Genomic DNA, 18,321 nt, shown 5'->3' on the forward strand with positions numbered 1-18,321 from the left:
GTCTAAAACACTTTGTTTGTAGGCGGTGAAAAAATCTCAAAAAATTCTTCTTGAAGACAATTTTATATTATAATGAAAAGTCTCAGTAAAAATATCGGAAATGTATACACCAAATTGAAAGTCGCCACCAGATGTCGACTCTGACAACTGAGCTGAAGAGCTGTTCATAAAGAACAGCTCTTCTAGATGAGCTGAGCTGATCTGAGCTGTTCATCATGATGAGCTGGATTGCACACCTCTAGTTTGAGGTACAACATTGCTGTATTAAGGATAATGTATAGATGTATCCCCAGAGTTATCAATGTAGGAATACGTTTCAGAGTGTAAAATTAATCAAGAGAAAAATTTTTACTCCACATTCAATATAAAAAGATTTTATATGTGATTCGTTCGTCTGATTCAAAGTAGAATCATGTTTAATGATAGGACTATGGTAAATATATCTATAACCGTACTAAATATCATAAAAATTAGGAAAAATTCAACAAGTCTTCCACTGCTGATATGCTTTCCTCATTTGTTGAGTAAAGATTATTTCTAAAGAATGGACGATGAATTCAGTGAAAATTTGAATAATGATTTCACTGCAATTGACTGTAGTGATGTTGTATGGTATGGCTCGCAGCAGTTTTCGATGAGGAAGCATACATGTTTTGGGAGGATAGAATATTTGAGCTGTGTGATAAATGGCGAAAGATTGTGAAACAGAAATAATGGTGTTTTTGTTTTCCTAAAAATCGACATTGACTTTCGGACAACCCAATTTGAACTATCCTGATTTATCCTGATTTTTATTTTCATTCTCCTTGATTTTTAAAATTTTAGTTGGCAACCCTGGTCATAATTATTCGAGCTTGGCATCCATAATATTTTGCTTTTGGTAAACATTTCTGAAACGTTTCAAAACCTGCTATTCGCAACACATGAATTTCGATTAAGAACCCGACTTGATAAGATTCTCTCGATTTACGAACCGCTGACCGCTTGACCGAGTTATATCCGAGACACGACCGATTAGGACGTAGGACTTCGTAATCTTTTTTTTGAAATATGTTGGTTGGTTGGATATTATTTGCGAACACGTCGAAATTTCATAAATAACTTTTTAGTAAAAAGTTCCGGGAACTCTGAAAAGGTTTAATGGCTTGCGTGGTTTTGTAGAATCATTTCGAAAAGCAACGATTCTTTCTTGCCTTTGCGAGAACAATACACTAATTGGTCATATGTTTTTTGGTCAATTTGTTTCTTAATATCAATACACGCATTACGCATTGACGAGAGGGTGGAGGCGATCTGGCGTAATGGTAACATCCATGCCTCTCACACTAAAGGTCACGAGTTCAATTCCCACTCCTGACATTCTTCCAAAAATGGAAGTAAAGTGACGAACCAGCCAAATGTGTTGAAATTCCGATTCGATTGGTATGTAAATCGTGAAAATCCGTTCGCAGCAAAAATAGTAATTAACGTTAACTTTATTTCATAAAAACGTGACCTGTTTTCTGATTTGACACTCTTGATGAAAGACGTAGCCCTACGTCAAAACTGAGCAAATGAAACGTAAAATACGAGAACCGGGTCTTGATAATTGGGATAATAGTGTTTGGAAAGTTTTGATTTACTCAATACACAGCCTAGATATTGCTCCTTCGGTCTATCCAGTTCATTTGGCAGGGAGTTCACAAATTACGAGAGCGATGATAGATGATACGTTCTTTCAATAATATATCTAAATGAAGCAATTGTTTTCACTAATTGTACACTGTTTACAATTTACTGTTGAGTAAATAAATTTAAATGCTCAGAACATCCAACGGTAGTGACTCAATTAAGAATTTGCATTTTCATTTCTCACCATGTGTTTTTTTAAAGGGTACATACTAAAATGAACAAAATTGTTCGACCACGTTTCTATATTCACTAGTTAATCATGCGTTTGTCTTCCTTTCAGTTGAGTGAAACAATCAATCAATTTGAGTTATCACAAAAGCTACGAAGCATATTGGTGTTGTTTAATCATTAGTGGAGATGTAACTATCTGTGCTGCGGCTTCGTTTTCTAACTACCGTTCTGAATCATATTTCGGACTCTTTGTTCTAATATCTTGAAATGCTTAATGCACTGATGATATAACTATAAAATTGGTATCACAATTGCTTCTTTAGCGTAATCCCTTGGTTTCACTATCACTTCATTTGAGAATTCCATTTGAATTATTACGTAGTAGAAAAAAACCATCCAAAATCCAAAATGCACTCATTATCGTTTGTGTTTGACATTTGCTTAGCGTGAGCACGTAGAATTTACCCCTTCGTCAATATTTAAATTTCTCTCGTGTTTCATCAGTTCTCATCATCGTTATCAGGTTACTGTGATTGCTTGGTAAGTGTTTCGCAGTTGACTATAAAATATAATCAAGTGTAATGTAATTTTCGTTCAAAAAATTACAAAAAAAAAGTATCCGAAATTTGAATTCAATCTGATTTTTTTTTTTATAAATATAGTTTGATTCTTGATTTGAAAAGCATTTTATTCGATGTTTTTTTTATGTTTTCAATCAAATAGGTATCAAAGTAGAAAGCTAAAAAGCATATTGAACGAATTTATTAGAAATATCAACCAAAAAATACTTGTGTATATAGTTGAGACCTGTTTTCTGCATCATATGCCTTAAGCATCCGAAATATGATTCAGAACGGTACGTCCGATTGAGCATTAGTGTGGCAACATACAAGTGATCATCTCGTCCTGCCTCCATCGGAGACTCAGCTGCATACAGAGGAATGTTTTTTGTTCATTACCGCCAGACGAACGAATGGGTATTAAGGGCCTTCCTTTTTTTCCTTCTTGCGAAAGCCTGTTTAGGTCGTGGCTCTACAGTGTGCCACATGGCGACTAACGACGCCCGAGAATATACCAGACAAGACGGAGCGTGAAAAAATAGATAATTTCCACCATCCCTAGGACACTGAATCCAAGGAAGAAGCCGGCCGTTCCTCCGATTGATACTGTGAGAGGAATGGGGATTCTCGGAGGTAAAACCGTGACCGAAACAGGGAAGAAAGGAAGGCAGGATGTGATGGATTTAAGGTTGATGTATGATAGAGAAGAAGAAAAAAAAAATGAAAAACGACCATTAGTTCCTGTCATCATTTGTGCGTCTAAAGCAACACAATGGAAGCACGTAATGAGGATGCAAAAAGGCCAACGAGGGACAGACCGCGACTAGCGCGTTGGGAATGGTTGCAATGCGCTTACGTCCAGATTAACAGGGGGGTTGTTTTTGCGGGTTGCGGTAACAATTCGTCATTATCCAAAGGTGAAACTAATGAGATAGCGGATTTATTGACTGATGCCTACCCAGCAAGTCTGTGAATGTAAACAGCACCTGCCGATTGAAGCGGATAAGCGGGTATTTTTTCATTATAACGAGTCCTCCGTTGCTTCCGAGCAGTTTCCGTGTGCCAACCAGGACCTGGAAATATATGTTTTGAGGGACGCAAACGTAAAATCAGATACCATTCAGGATGTGAAACGTGTTTCTGCGGTTGGCGATCTACCTCTTACATCGAATGTCGGGGTGACTAAAAAAAATAATTAAATTAATCTTTGTTACATTAAGCAATGATAGCGATCAGCGACCAACAAATATTATGCTTTGAATAAATGCAATTGAGCAGAACATCAGCTCTGACATTGTTAACTAGAGAGAAGGAGAAAAATGACACGTGCACAAAAAAGACGGTCTTTGGACAAACACCACGTCACTCCACCAGTCGTAATGATTGCTCTTCTTCCTCTATTCAGGTTGTTATCTTGTGTGTCGTGTTGAGTGATGGATATTTGATTGTGGTTGTTTTTTTATTGCCATTTTGGAAAACGAGATATTTCCTGAGCGTACAATTTATATCCGCAGCATGGAACAAGGTCCAGATGAAATCGTATGATATTCGAACTTTGTTACAAATATTCGATTGTTTCGTTTCACCCAGACTAATGATTACGTATTATTAGATTTGAGGAAGTGAGAACACCAAAATAAAGGAAATCCAATCGCAGGAGCATTTCCGAATAACGGGAAAATCAACAGCTCGTAGCGAGGATGCCATAACGATGCTTATTATATTAGGAAAAAGACTAGCGGGCATACTGTTTTACGTTGTGGGAAACAACATAATAAATCTTTAACGAAAATAATTGCGGCGTCAAATTACGCGCGCCAAACAAGTCTGGATTCCCAGAACGTTAGCAGACGTGCATGGCTCGAATCGGATAGACATACCTGGATTTTTTCGGTGACCACTTTGGAAGCCACGCAGTTTTGTTCGCAGAAGCAGTTGATGGTTTCATGGTTTCTGTCGTGATGGCGGAACTCCAGGAATAGCTCCTCCAGCGGAGGGAAGCATATTTTCAGCGTCTTGTAATCGCACACTGGCTTCGGATGCGCAACTGGAATTGGGAAAGAAGGATTATTGGAAACATGTCACAACGGTATGAACGATGGGAACGCATGGTTTCCGTTAGGTGGCCGATTTACGTTCCCCGAGCACGTACTGTTGTTGGGATAAAAATGTGGTATGCATCCGCAGCGCTCATATGCCATCTTCAGACGACATTCCTGCAGACAGATTCCTCTGGTGTAGATGTTGTAGTGGGTGAGATTTGATTCGAAATTGAAGCGGCAACCTCGCTGCGATACCGAAGTGTCACTAAGTAGGGAAAGCGATAAATATTAGTTAGGAATGCAATAATGGATATAAGATCAGTGAAGAAAATTAGTCGGTTGCGTAATACTGAATATACACTCGACAAAAAAATAAATAGCAAAAACAGAGTGCGAAGTCGAAATTTTTAGGTGATTTTTGAAATGCTGTAACTTCGTGAACAATCAACGCATGAAGATGGTACCTCATTCTATGTTTTGGAATATTTTACGATCAAATTTTTATCTGGGTGTGTGGATGTAGTGGACAAACATATCGGGAAGAAATAAGAAATTGATTTCTGTTTTCTGTCTTTCTGTTTTTCAACGATTTTATGGACTAACACATTTTTTTGGCATTTTATGGACTAACACATTTTTTCGGCAACTAATTCAATAGCAAATCCAATTGGCCTTATCAACCCCTTTCCCTACCCCCTACCCCTTCGTCCTTGATGATGAATGATTCAATAAATAATGATGGCACCACAAATCGAAAAGAAGTTTTGAAAACTTAAATAAATGTTGTACAAGGCCAATTTGTTGCTTTGACAAAAAAAGGATTTTTTTCTATCGAAAATCTTCTGTAACTTTGCACATATTGCAGTAAGTTCTAATGTTTGCAGGTAAATTTTTAGCCTATTGTGTCCCCTACATTCCTGTGAACGATTCATATTGATACGTTCAGCCGTTTTTTAGCCGATCGATCAAAGTTTGGAGTAAATTAGAGGAACACTTCATCGCAAACTGAACCAAAACAACAAAATGCTATGCGCACCCTCAAAATGATCGATTCTTAACATTCGTTCTCTTAACTCTCAACTGAAACAAGTCATAAAGGAGGAATGGGCAAAACTCGATGAAGGAGTCATATCATGTTTTGTCAAGTCAATGCAAAATTGATTAATTGAAGTTTTTGAAAAAATGGAGGCAATACAAAACATTGATGTTTTAAAATAAAACCCTATGAGGCTTAGGTGCTTTTATAATTATTTCCATCATGTTTTCCTATTATATTTCATTATTCTCAAACGTGCGTCATTGATTCATGATTAAAACACAGTGTAGTTGATAATTTTCACTATCTCGGGTAGATAGTAATATTTCGAATTCGATCGATTCGTGTTTTTTTGCATTTTTGGGAAGCTTATGTCTTCGGCAATGTTGTTCTAAAATGTTTTTTTTTCGATATTTAATTTCGTTGGAAAGTTACAGCCAAAAGTATGAGGTCACTACAAGGAACATAGTATTGTAGGAATTTTCAAACGCGTTTTTCTCGAAACCATGTTTCGAGGGCGTGGTATCAGTATCTCAGGATCTGCTCGACCGGTTTGGCTGAAATTTTATATCAGCGTGTAAAAATAAATTATCTAAAGCGTTACATAGCCGTATTTTGATATCTCATTTTTTCAATGAGCTTCTAAACAGCGATTTTTCTTGAAAAGTAACTTATTGTCAACAAAAATGGCCGCCATTTTGGCAATTTTTCAAATTTTCAAAACCCCCTATGTAACGCTTTAGGTAGTGTCTTTAAGTTTCAAAATATTCATTGTAATTTGTTCTGCGACACCCCGTTGCTTCAAAACTTTCAGACAGCATCTACGCATCCAGCTGTCAACAGCGTAATAATCATCATTCGTGCACTCATAAAAAATGGAAAATACATCTTCAAATATACCTTAAACAATACACTTCATACACTACACACTTCATTTTATTCATAACATCCGAGAAGAAAATCACGAAATTTTATTATTTTCCGACCTTCAAAATCAAATATTGAAAACCTTGATGCCTCTATATATGTACTTTTCACCACTGCACAACGGTCCGGAAACTTAAATTAATCACTGAAAATATACCAGGCCTGAGCTATTTTCATAACAGAAAAATAGAAGGACCTGTGTCTAGGGCACGAACGGGAGCTTGAAGTAGGCATGTGATTGTTGAGAAAATTAATTTTTGAATTGAGTTCTTTCAACTGTTTAAAAATCCCTAATGTTTACTCTTTTAATACACTAAGAGCTGCTTGTTATATGAACTGCTTGTAAGAAGTGGTAGAAAGAATTATTAACTAACCATCAATTATAAATGCTGCCTATCTTCTATAGGGAACTATCGAAAATAAATGTCAGATTCATACTTCAACAAAAACACGTGAAACTCGAAATTCTCTGATTTTTTATTTATGTTGATGTTCACAGATGTAGGGTTGGTGGGGGTAAAACGGACATGTTAAAAATAACTTCAATTATATCTTTGGAAAATCATGTTTCCCAAAACTTTGATGCAGTTTCTTGCAATTCAATATACTGTTTTTCTACCTAATTGGTAAAATATTTTACAAAAAGTTTTTTTTTCAATGTTTTTTACTGAAATTAAAACAGGCCGAAAAGTACAACATTTTTTTCGATGCGGGTAATATGAAACGTAGAGGTTTATCAATCGCGAGAGGAATAATTTTATTCAACCAAGGTCTGAACTCATCACGAATGTCCGTTGAATGATGAAAAAATCGAATTAATTCACCTAGAAGTGATATCGTGCTTTTCAGCAGTATAAACGAATAGCCCCTCAACTATTTTGCTTTTGGTTCCAGTCAGCTTCTAAACAGTCCACATTTGGCGTTTTGATTTCCATCATAGATGCAGGGCATTCTTTAGGAATAGATCAAACAGACTTTTCACAGTCCATCTCACTCCCACCGGCAACTGTCCGTTTTACCCCACCTGTACAGTTATTTCAATAATTTAAATTTTCCACTCAAAAATGAATTTACTTTTCCGTAAATACCTAATATAGATTCTCTGTTAACTCACACACCGAAATATAACAATTAGCGAATTGAATTTTGACATTAAACCACTCAAAATGCTTAATATCGAAGCAGCTAAAATAACATCCACACGCGGAATCATTTTCGATTTTCGGTTTTTGTTTCCCTTATCCACTTATGATCAGTATTCATTGTAGTAGGGTTGCTTAAGAGTAATTCCAAATGAAATCGACAAATGACAAAACATGAATATTTTTGATTCGAATGAAAGTTTGTATTCCGTTTGGGTTAGAGGAAATATGAGTTTTCCACAGCAATTGGGAATTTTTTGACTCAAGCGTAATTTTTACGTATTTTTTACGTATTACGTATTTTAGCGTATTTTTACTCAAATCTTAGAGTGTTAGAAAGAGTTATAGAGTATTTTTGGCTTAATTTGAAAAAAATATACACTGAGAAGAAAAATTAGTACTCTTTTTTTTATTTACAAAATTATTTTATTTACAAAAATAAATTTGCGATATCAAAAAATATGTATTTTTTATATTTTTTTCAATTTTTTCATATAAAATAGAAGTCATGTAGAAGATTTAAAAAATAGGCCCAAGATGGTAAAACTATTTTTGACGAAATTTGTGGAACATCGAATTTTTAGGAATTTTCGAAACTTTAAAAAAAAAAGGTTATTACCAATCTCCTTCTAAATGCAACCATTCTCGAGATATTTAAAAAAAATATTTCTAATTTATAATCTTTTTTATAGTAAATAATATCTTTTAATATGTTTGTCGTGTTCTACCGTCATGTTCATGAAATTTTATGAATTTCCTTATAATTTTCAACAATTTTTTTGATTGATTGAAGTTTGTATTAAGATAAAAAAGATTTTTTTTAGTTTCGCTACGTTTTGTATTAACCCACATGTCTTCGAAAGTTTCGTAACGTAACTCCTAAACATATGTCTTTACCAAAACGATGTATTTGGAAAAGTTGTTGGAAATTATAAGCGAATTCATAAAATCTCATGAACATGATGGTATAACACGACAAACATATTTAAAGTGCCTATTTACTATTAAATAGACAATAAATTACAAATATTTTTTTAAATATCTCGAGAATGGCTACATTTAGAAGGAGATTGATAATAACCTTTTTTGTTTTAAATAACATCAGAATTCATAATTTGTGATTAAAAATGATTGCTAACATACAAAAACTCGAAGTTTCGAAAATTCCTAAAAACTCGATGTTCCACAAAGTTCGTCAAAAATAGTTTTACCAAAAAATTAAAAATCAAATGAAAAATATGTATTTTGAATATTGCAAATTGAATTTTTTTTGTAAATAACTATTGTACTAACTTTTTTTCTCAGTGTACATTTTTTTCATATTCAACCATCAATACTCTATAACTCTTTCTAAGACACTTTTTCGGTACGACTCATAGTTTTTGAGATATAAATTATCAAAGATTTCTCTTACTCAAATCGATACGCCCTTTTCAAAAGTTACGCTTGAGTCAAACAATTTCCAATTGCTGTGGAAAACTCATATTTCCTCCAACCCAAACGAAATACACACTTTCATAGGAATCAAAAATACAAGTTTTTAAAATCTGCTTTTTTAGGACGATTTCAGTTGGAATTGCTGTCAAATATTATAGTTTGATATGATTTTCCCATACATTCATTGGCACCCTACGCTACACATTAAATTGGAATTATTTGTCTGCTCTTGTCCAGCTCAATACTTGTTCCAACAGTTATATCTGATGGTTTATATCTATGATATAACCGCAAGGTCGACGTGGGACTACCGTTGACTTAGTAAGTATTTGTTTGTATTGTTTAAATTATTAATTGAATGAAACAATTTTCGAACTCAATTGTATTCAACATATTTGTCTTGTAAGTATAGATTTTAAACAATTTATGTAATAGATTATGTTCTTCGATACAAGTGAATTTGATGGCCGTCCTTTCAAGTTTGATATGATGCCTAGGACCACCAAAATATGTGAACGGAAGAATTGTCAAACGATCATTGTATTTTACATTTCCCTCTGAAATTATTGCATCTTTCAAGTACGTGTGAGGGAAACATATTCTGATCTGCACAAAGACAAGCGAGTACAAAAGTACTCGCAGCTTGCATATATTTGCAAAACGGATTCCCCCAGACACCTTTGTTCTGAATTCCATGATAGGGTAACACATTTCGGTGGGAGCGAAAATACCCCCGACTAGGATGTATTTGCAAAGCCGATTCCCCCCAGGCAGTTGCCTGGTTGGTTGGTTTTGAAGTCCGTGTTGGGGAAACCTTAAATCGGGCCAATCAAAACGTTGCAATTAGGACGTTTATAAAACGTTTGGCTTTTCACAGTTATTCAATTGTTTATCTCATGAAAAATAACATTCAACTCATTTTGACAGATGCGAAGAAATATTTCCTATCAATTGATGCAAACATCTTTCCGATTTATTAGGAAATGTTCGAGTTATGTGCATTCTAATTTTTTAATTTTTTCCCGCAGGTTCATTTCACACCCCCCCCATATATTCCAGTTAGACGTAGTCCCACGTCAAAAGATTAAGTTCGAACTAAATTTTTGCTTCAAGAAGAAGAAAATGTAAAAATTGTATCGAATTACTTTATTTGGCAGGCAATTTGCACCCGTGGCAAGTGAAGTGAAATTTTCGTCACAAAAAGTACCATCAATAGTGAAATTTACGAAAATGCATCATTTGCCACTTTTGGAGCAGCACAATGATAGATCACTATTTTGGTCATTCAAAATGATGCTCAATTTCGTTTGCCTTGTTCACAAATTGAAGAACAATTCTAATGCCAGTACAAATATTGGATCAAGTGGGAGTAAAACCACCACCGATTCATAAACATACGATGAATGTCAAAATCAGAATATCAAAATCAGACATGATTGAAGCATTACCGTTTCATGAGATCAAAACTAAATCTCGGGGACAGATGTTTAATTATAATATAATATGATGGCCCTCCACTTACCTCGTAGATGGAAATATATATGTTTGGGCAAATTTATCTAAAAGATAATTACCAGTCGATACCAGTCGATACCTATTCGCTTTATTCATACCCTAATGAATTCGGATATAAGATGTGATATTACTGGACGATGTTTTGATTGGCTGATGAAAATTATACTACTATTATATAACGGGTTCATCACACGTGTTATCGATGAGAAAACTGCCAATATGCTCGAAAAAGTAACTCGAAATTAGCCTTAGCCTATGAATCACTCAAAACGTAGTCGTATCCAACATTTGATAAAATATATTTTCAAAAATAAGTGGTAAGGATTGATTTTTAACTCCCAAGAATTAATTTTATATTTTTTACCCTTTTTTGTGTTACATGTTTATGTTTTCGAATGGTGCTCTTTTTCAACCTTCGCTATGAATATTATTATGCATTATAACATTTGCATTGGAAAAAGTATAATTTTCGTAAAATTGATGAATTAAATCTTCCGCTTCCGATTTACCCAGAAATTCCTGAAGGGATGCAGCTCGGAGGGACGTTCGGAGGGTTGGCGAACTTCGGAACAATAGTTTCGAGCGACCTCTTCGCCTAATGGACGGAGGCCAGGTGCGCCAAAACACCACATCCTCGCTCTGAAGAAATTTTTGGATGAAGGAGGCAACTTCCGGCAGGAAATTTGTGCTGTAAATCTCCCCGTTCACCACAAGTCCCGAGCAGAAGAAGAGCGGCTTTGACATCACCTTTTCGCTGATGATTAGCCACAGGTGCACCTTCTTTGGAAACTTGGTGTGGGAGATGTACTTCACGTCATAACTTACCTCCTCGGTGAAGGACGTAGAGTAGCTGATTCCCTGTCAATCGTTGACATCCAGTGTCCATGACGAGCGCGACGTCCGCTTCGCCGGAAAATTTTCGTTGTCCATCACATAAAGCCTTTGTGTCTGGGTTACAGCTTGCTGTTCTGACAAGGCCGGTTTTGACTTATGTTTCCGCATGATGATGTCGATCTTCCATTAGGAAGTTTCTCACTGTCTGGTTCGTTTCTCCGATCTCGCGGCTCAAAGTCCGGAACGATTCAGCTGCCTTTCCCTCCGTTTTCTTATTTAACTTTAGCTGCAGTTTACGATCGCGTAGCACCGTTGGACGACCGAAACTAGGCTTCCGTTCAATGCTTTTATTCTTCTTCAGAAGTGTAAGGATGTAATAGATACCAGAACGGCCATATCCGGCAGATTCAAAGTACTTTCTTCGTAACGGGATAGAGCTCCCAGTATGTAAAACCATGGAACGCAGTTGCTTTACTGTTTTCAAAATGTAGTGAAGAGAAATTTGTTCATTTTTTTAATGCAAACATAAAATGTGTATTCATTTCATTCGTCGTTCAGAACGATTTTTCGAAGATCGAAAAATTTAAAGATCCTAGTTTACTACCACCCAGATGATCTAGTATTCTGAGAGGGAAACCATCGCGACAAAACCTTCAACCGCATCATCACTGCGCTCTTGAATAGATCGTCTCAAGTAGACAGTTTTGAACCATTTGCAGTTTTCTCTTGTATACACTAACATAGTTAACCAAAAGTTCAATTTTCCGCCGTTATAGCCGGGATCGTCGGGATATTTTCTATTGATTAATAGCGTTTTGATTAACGCAATGCATCTGTTCTTGAGTAGTTTGTGTTTGTGAGTTGTTTGAGAACGGTACAGTCGTTTTGTGCCGTTTGTAATCATTAGAAGTGAGCAGGATTGCAGGTCGTCTGTGTCGGTAGAAGATGGCTGAGCGATTATTTGAACGGTTTAACCTATATCGCTATATCGTAATAGCTGAAAATAAACACAACATTTGGGCAACCAGAGCAGTAACGAATATTTCGATATCACAAAAAGGTATTAATTTGAATGAGATAAGAGGTAAAATAGCAAAAAAAATACCACATACATCTTTTTTTTTTATTTATTTTTTTTTTATAATTTCGTTTATTTTTACAGGCTCAGTTACATAAGTTTAAAGGAACCGAAATCTTAAGTATATTTTTAAAACTATATATATATATGAACAATTTTCTTAAATCTATGGTTAGTAATGTGGGAAACCGATTACTCGTGGTGGACTCGAGATTAGAAGGGTGACATATTTTTCTCAGGAAAAGGATGGGGTATAAGGAAATTATTACAATGTTGATAATCACACACACTCAATTCTTAAATCTATTCGTACATCTATTGTGAATTTACATTTCATTCTCCTGTTTATAGCAAGCGGACCAATTACTCACAAAGGAAGAAATGGAGGGTATAAGGATATAAGGATAATCACACACGAACATCGATAGATTTAAGGAAAACATATATTTGGGACATGTAATCAAGGTCTAACCGAGCCAACACATCTCTCACCGGCACATTGGGCTGCCTTCCTCTAGCCCGAAGGGAGTTCTCTAAATCCGATCTGGCAACAAGATACACCTCACACGACCAAACAACGTGTTCGATGTCGTGGTAACCTCGGCCACAAACGCAGATATTGCTGCCGGCCAGATTGAAACGAAAGAGTAGCGCGTCTAACGAACAGTGATTGGACATGAGTCGGGAGAAGGTGCGAATAAAGTCCCGACTCAAGTCCAGACTTTTGAACCATGGTTTGAGGCTAACCTTAGGGATAATCGAGTGAAGCCACCGGCCCAATTCATCTTCGTTCCATTTGCGTTGCCAGTTAGCGATGGTATTTTTACGGACTAAAGAGTAAAATTCATTGAAGGCGATTTGACGCTGATAAATATCGCCTTCAATCGCACCTACCTTTGCTAATGAGTCAGCCGTCTCATTACCCGGAATTGAGCAATGAGAAGGGACCCACACAAAGGTAATGACATAACAGCGTCTGGATAAATCACTCAAAATTTCTCGTATTCTCTCAAGGAAGTACGGCGAGTGCTTTTCCGGCCTCACTGAACGGATAGCTTCGACGGAGCTAAGACTATCCGTTACAATGTAATAGTGTTCAACAGGTCGTGAGGCGACGCTGTCCAGCGCCCAGTGTATCGCTGCCAATTCAACAATATACACTGAGCAAGGAAACTGAAGACTATGGGAGGTGTTGAAAATTTTGTTGAACACTCTAAATCCTGTGAACTCGTTTATAGTGGACCCATCAGTAAAGTCCATATTATCACAATTGATACCCCCATACTTTGCATCGAAGATCGTTGGAGCGATCCTCGATCGTTGATAATCTGAATATTCATGGATATCTTGCTTCATGGACAGATCAAAATGTACAGAGGAATTGATGTAGTCAGGAAAACAAACACGGTTGGGAATATACGAAGAAGGATCAACCTGCATGGAGATGAATTCATGATATGGGCTCATGAATCCAGAGTGAAAATTTAGCTCGATCAGCTGCTCAAAATTTCCGATCACCAATGGGTTCATAACCTTACACCGGATGAGGAACCGAAGAGATAATAAATTGAAGCGATCTTTTAGTGGGAGTACGCCTGCCAAAACCTCGAGGCTCATGGTATGCGTTGTCTCCGTATTGCGTTGGGATGTATGCCCCAACGCAATACGGAGACAAAGATACTGAATTCGCTCGAGTTTAATTAAGTGTGTTTTGGCAGCTGATTGAAAACAGAAACTGCCATACTCCATCACTAAGAGAATAGTTGTTCGATACAACATTATAAGATCTTCGGGATGGGCTCCCCACCAGGTGCCGGTAATTGTACGGAGAAAGTTTATTCTTTGTTGACATTTTTTTACTCAGATACCTAATATGGGCCCCCCAAGTACATTTGGAGTCGAACCAAACCCCAAGATACTTGAATGACATAGCATGAGTGATCGGTTTACCCAAAAGTTGAAGCTTTGGTTTTACTGGTCTATGCTTCCTAGAAAAAACCACCATCTCTGTTTTCTCCGTGGAGAATTCGATCCCTAGTCCAATGGCCCAGGTTGAAAAATTGTTCAAAGTATCTTACAAAGTATTCTTGTAAGGGTCCTTGCAGGTCGGATTCGTTTGATCCTACGACAGACACCACTCCATCATCTGCAAGTTGTCTTAAGCTGCAATTTTGTGTAAGGCAATTGTCGATGTCGCTTACGTAGAAGTTGTACAAAAGGGGGCTTAAACATGAGCCCTGTGGGAGGCCCATGTAAGAGTCCCGACATACTGCCGAATCTCCGTGAGAAAAGTTCAAATGCTTCTCACAAAGCAAGTTATATAACATATTGTTCAACAGAGGCGGCAGACCCCGAGAGTGTAATTTGTCTGACAAAACCTATATTGAAACAGAATCAAAGGCCCCCTTTATGTCCAAGAATACTGAAGCCATTTGTTTTTTTTCCGGCGTAAGCCATTTGAATTTCTGAAGAAAGCAACGCAAGACAATCATTCGTCCCCTTGCCCCTGCGGAACCCATATTGTGTATCTGAGAGTAGTTCATTCGTTTCAACCCGTCGATCAAGGCGAAACAAGATCATTTTCTCCAACAATTTCCGTATACAAGACAGCATTGCTATTGGGCGGTACGAATTGTAGTCGGACGCGGGTTTTCCGGGTTTTTGAATAGCTATAACTCGTACTTGTCTCCAATCATCTGGAACAATATTATGCTCCAGAAACCGACTGAATAAATTCAACAAGCGATGTTTCGCCACATCAGGGAGGTTTTTCAGCAAGTTGAACTTAATTCTATCCGATCCCGGAGCAGAATTGTTACATGAAAGGAGAGCAAGAGAGAATTCTACCATCGAAAACTCGGAATCAAGATCGCACCTATCTTGTGGTATATCTCAAACAATTTTTTGCACAGGAGCGGAATCAGGACAAACCTTCCGTGCAAAATTAAAAATCCATCGATGTGAATATTCTTCGCTTTCATTTGATGAAGAGCGATTTCTCATGTTTCGAGCCACTTTCCATAATTTTTTCATTGACGTTTCTCGTGACAAACCTCCCACGAAATTTCGCCAATACGCACGTTTTTTCGCTTTGGTCAAATTTTTTAACTGATTCTCAAGGGTTAAATACGTTTGAAATTTTTCAGGGGTTCCACGTTTCCGAAAAGCTTTAAATGCATTCGATTTTTCTACATAAAGCTTTGAACATTGGCTATCCCACCATGGATTGGGAGGCCTTCGGCGAATGGTGGAACCTGGGATGGGTTTCGTTTGAGCGCGAACCGCGCTGTCATGGATCAAACGAGAAAGGAAGTTATACTCCTCCAATGGAGGTAAACCATCTCTGGAATTGATGGCTAGAGCAATCGCGTCCGCATATTTTTTCCAGTCAATGTGTCTTGTGAGGTCATATGTCATGTTTATAGATTCAGAAGAATTCGACCCAATGGTGATGGAAATTTTGATTGGCAAGTGATCACTACCGTTGGGGTCCTGGATTACATTCCACTTGCAATCTAACGATAGTGAATTCGAGCAAAGCGAGTCTCCCAAGATCAATCGTGGCTCAGGAAGGAGTGAGCACATGTCAACAAGTTGCTTGCGGCTAACCGCAGCTCTCGGAGACCAATACAAGCTGACAATACAGAGGTATTTTCCTCTGATGTTTGCATGACAAGCAACAGCTTCAATTCCTCCAATAGGTGGAAGGTCAATTCGAAAAAATGAGTGGCACTTATTGATCCCCAATAGCACCCCTCCGTATCTGTCATCACGGTCCAAGCGTATAATATTAAAATCGTGGAAAGAGAGATCATCTCGCGAAGAAAGCCAAGATTCGGACAGAGCAAAAACATCACAATTGAACTTATGAATTAAAAATTTGAATGTATCCAATTTAGGGATAAGACTACGACAATTCCACTGTAAAACAGTGATATCTCCGACCTCTCTATTTGAATTAGACATCAAGAGAGATAATTATTGCAAGGAGGGGCCATGTTTGCATCAATTGTTGCAAAATTGTCTTTAATACTGGAAGCATTGATATGACAATTGTTCTGATGGAGTCGGAAACATTAAAGCATGTGAAGATTTGAGCCACAAGGTCAGTCAACTTTATAAATCCCGATTGGGAAGTTGAACTTGACGGTAAAATAGGGACAGTTGGGGTTTTTGATGTTCCTTCGAGTGCTGGGTCGTTCGAAGGTGAATTATTCCCACGGAAGCCAGGAGGAACCTGATTTTGCTTGTCCGCTGCACTCGATTTTTTAGGCATTCTAACAGAGGGTATAACCGGAGGGGCTTGTCCTTGAACTTTGGGAGTGGTCACATTTTTGCGCCGGGGATTCCCTTGGAAGATGTACGGTGTGCCCTCGTTAGCTGTATCCGCTTCCATTTCGTCAACTGGCAGCGAAGTGAAGACATTGTTTGCGGTTAAAGATTGTTGCTGTTGGGCCAATGGAGAAGCGCCCTTTAAAATTTCCGCAAAAGTACGCTTCAAGCGTTCCTTTAAAGAGCGCTTCTGCTACTCCCAGCGACTCTTGTAAGTTTCACAAGCCGAGAGCACGTGCGGAGTTCCTCCGCAATATGGACACTTTTGCTCAATCGCACTGCAGGATTTGTCCACATGTTGCTCTCCGCCAGTGGCATAGCGCTCCTTGTTGGCGCAGTAAGCTGCTGTGTGACCAACTGACTTGCATTTCAGGCAAGTCATGGGCTTTGGCACGAATAGTCGCAGCGGTAGCCTCAATTTGTCCACCATAACGTAGTCAGGGAGGGCGGAGCCAGCAAAAGTGGCGTAAATTTCGATTCTTTCCCTTCCTGGGAGACTTTGCCGAGTTGTCGGCATTCTAAGATTTTAACCTTAATCAAAGGCAGCTTTTTAAATCTGCCATCTCCATCCATAATTGATTTGCACGTCAGACCCATTTCGGTTATCACCCCCGAGATTTCTACGTCATGGGAAGGCACGTAGACACGATATTCCAGGGTAAACCTCTGGTCGACGACAATACCGTTTGCGTCTTTCCGATCAGCCACGACAACACGCAGTTTGGTCGGTCTAACCTTCGAAATTTCTGTCACGGAGGAGTATCTTGCCAGATCTTTCATGATCTGAATAACATTAAGTGCTTTTCCGTTTGGCTTAGGCCTGAAGAAAACAACCCACGGACCAGTTCCAGGTGCATCTTCAGGATAGACCTTGACACGTGGAGAGAAGACAACAGGAGGAGAAGGAGATGACGAGGATTGAAGGGGATCGGGGACAACAGGATGGGGAGGCGAAATCTGAGCTGGGGTAGGAGCGAGGGGGGTTGGAGAGGAGATATTTGCAGGTTTTTTAGAGGGGGGCTTGCTAGAGTTAGCAGACTCGTCCCCGGACGAAACATCCTCTGATGTAGGAACGCGTTTAAGTGTCTTCGTTGTTCCTTTATTAGAACTTTTTTCAACCAGAGGGGAGTCATCATCAGGGATCTCCATATCTGGAGATCCTCCCCCTCCTTCTGCCATTCTGTAATTGGTACTTATATTCTAATATTTTGTTTTTAATAATAATAATAATAATAATAAAAAAAAATAAAAAAAAATAAATCTTATATCTTATTTATTTCTATTCACCACAATGCACCCCAGTGCTGATGAACTGGCAACCGCTGCTTGCTTCTCATTCGGAGCGCTTGAGCGCTCGGCACTATCACACACCACTAAGAAGTGATGCTCTCCTTCACACTGCTGTAAGTGAGTAGCGAATCGCGCTGGTATTGTGTGCGTGCAACTGACCACCGATGTCCGACTTCGATTGCGATGGCGACAAATCGGCGAAAACTGAAAGCCGGCTGGCCTTGCCAGGCTTTGACGATTCCGCCTTTCTCACCAATTCCGAGTTCACACTGCGTTCCACGATATC

The 18,321-nt window shown here is 38.1% G+C and overlaps 1 protein-coding gene across 1 annotated transcript in view; it reads right to left on the reverse strand.

Annotated features, from left to right (window-relative positions):
* Nucleotides 1-2,807: 2,807 nt before the first annotated feature.
* LOC129773475 (uncharacterized) overlaps nt 2,808-18,321 on the reverse strand; it is a 47,333-nt gene continuing 31,819 nt past the window's right edge. Inside the window, 3 exon segments of the mRNA XM_055777087.1 lie at nt 2,808-3,008; nt 3,361-3,475; nt 4,283-4,449. Of these exon segments, the coding sequence (XP_055633062.1) occupies nt 2,896-3,008; nt 3,361-3,475; nt 4,283-4,449 (395 nt within the window). The 3' untranslated portion in view covers nt 2,808-2,895.

This window comes from Toxorhynchites rutilus, chromosome 3 (assembly GCF_029784135.1).
Source record: "Toxorhynchites rutilus septentrionalis strain SRP chromosome 3, ASM2978413v1, whole genome shotgun sequence".
NCBI classification, from domain to species: Eukaryota; Metazoa; Arthropoda; class Insecta; order Diptera; family Culicidae; genus Toxorhynchites; species Toxorhynchites rutilus.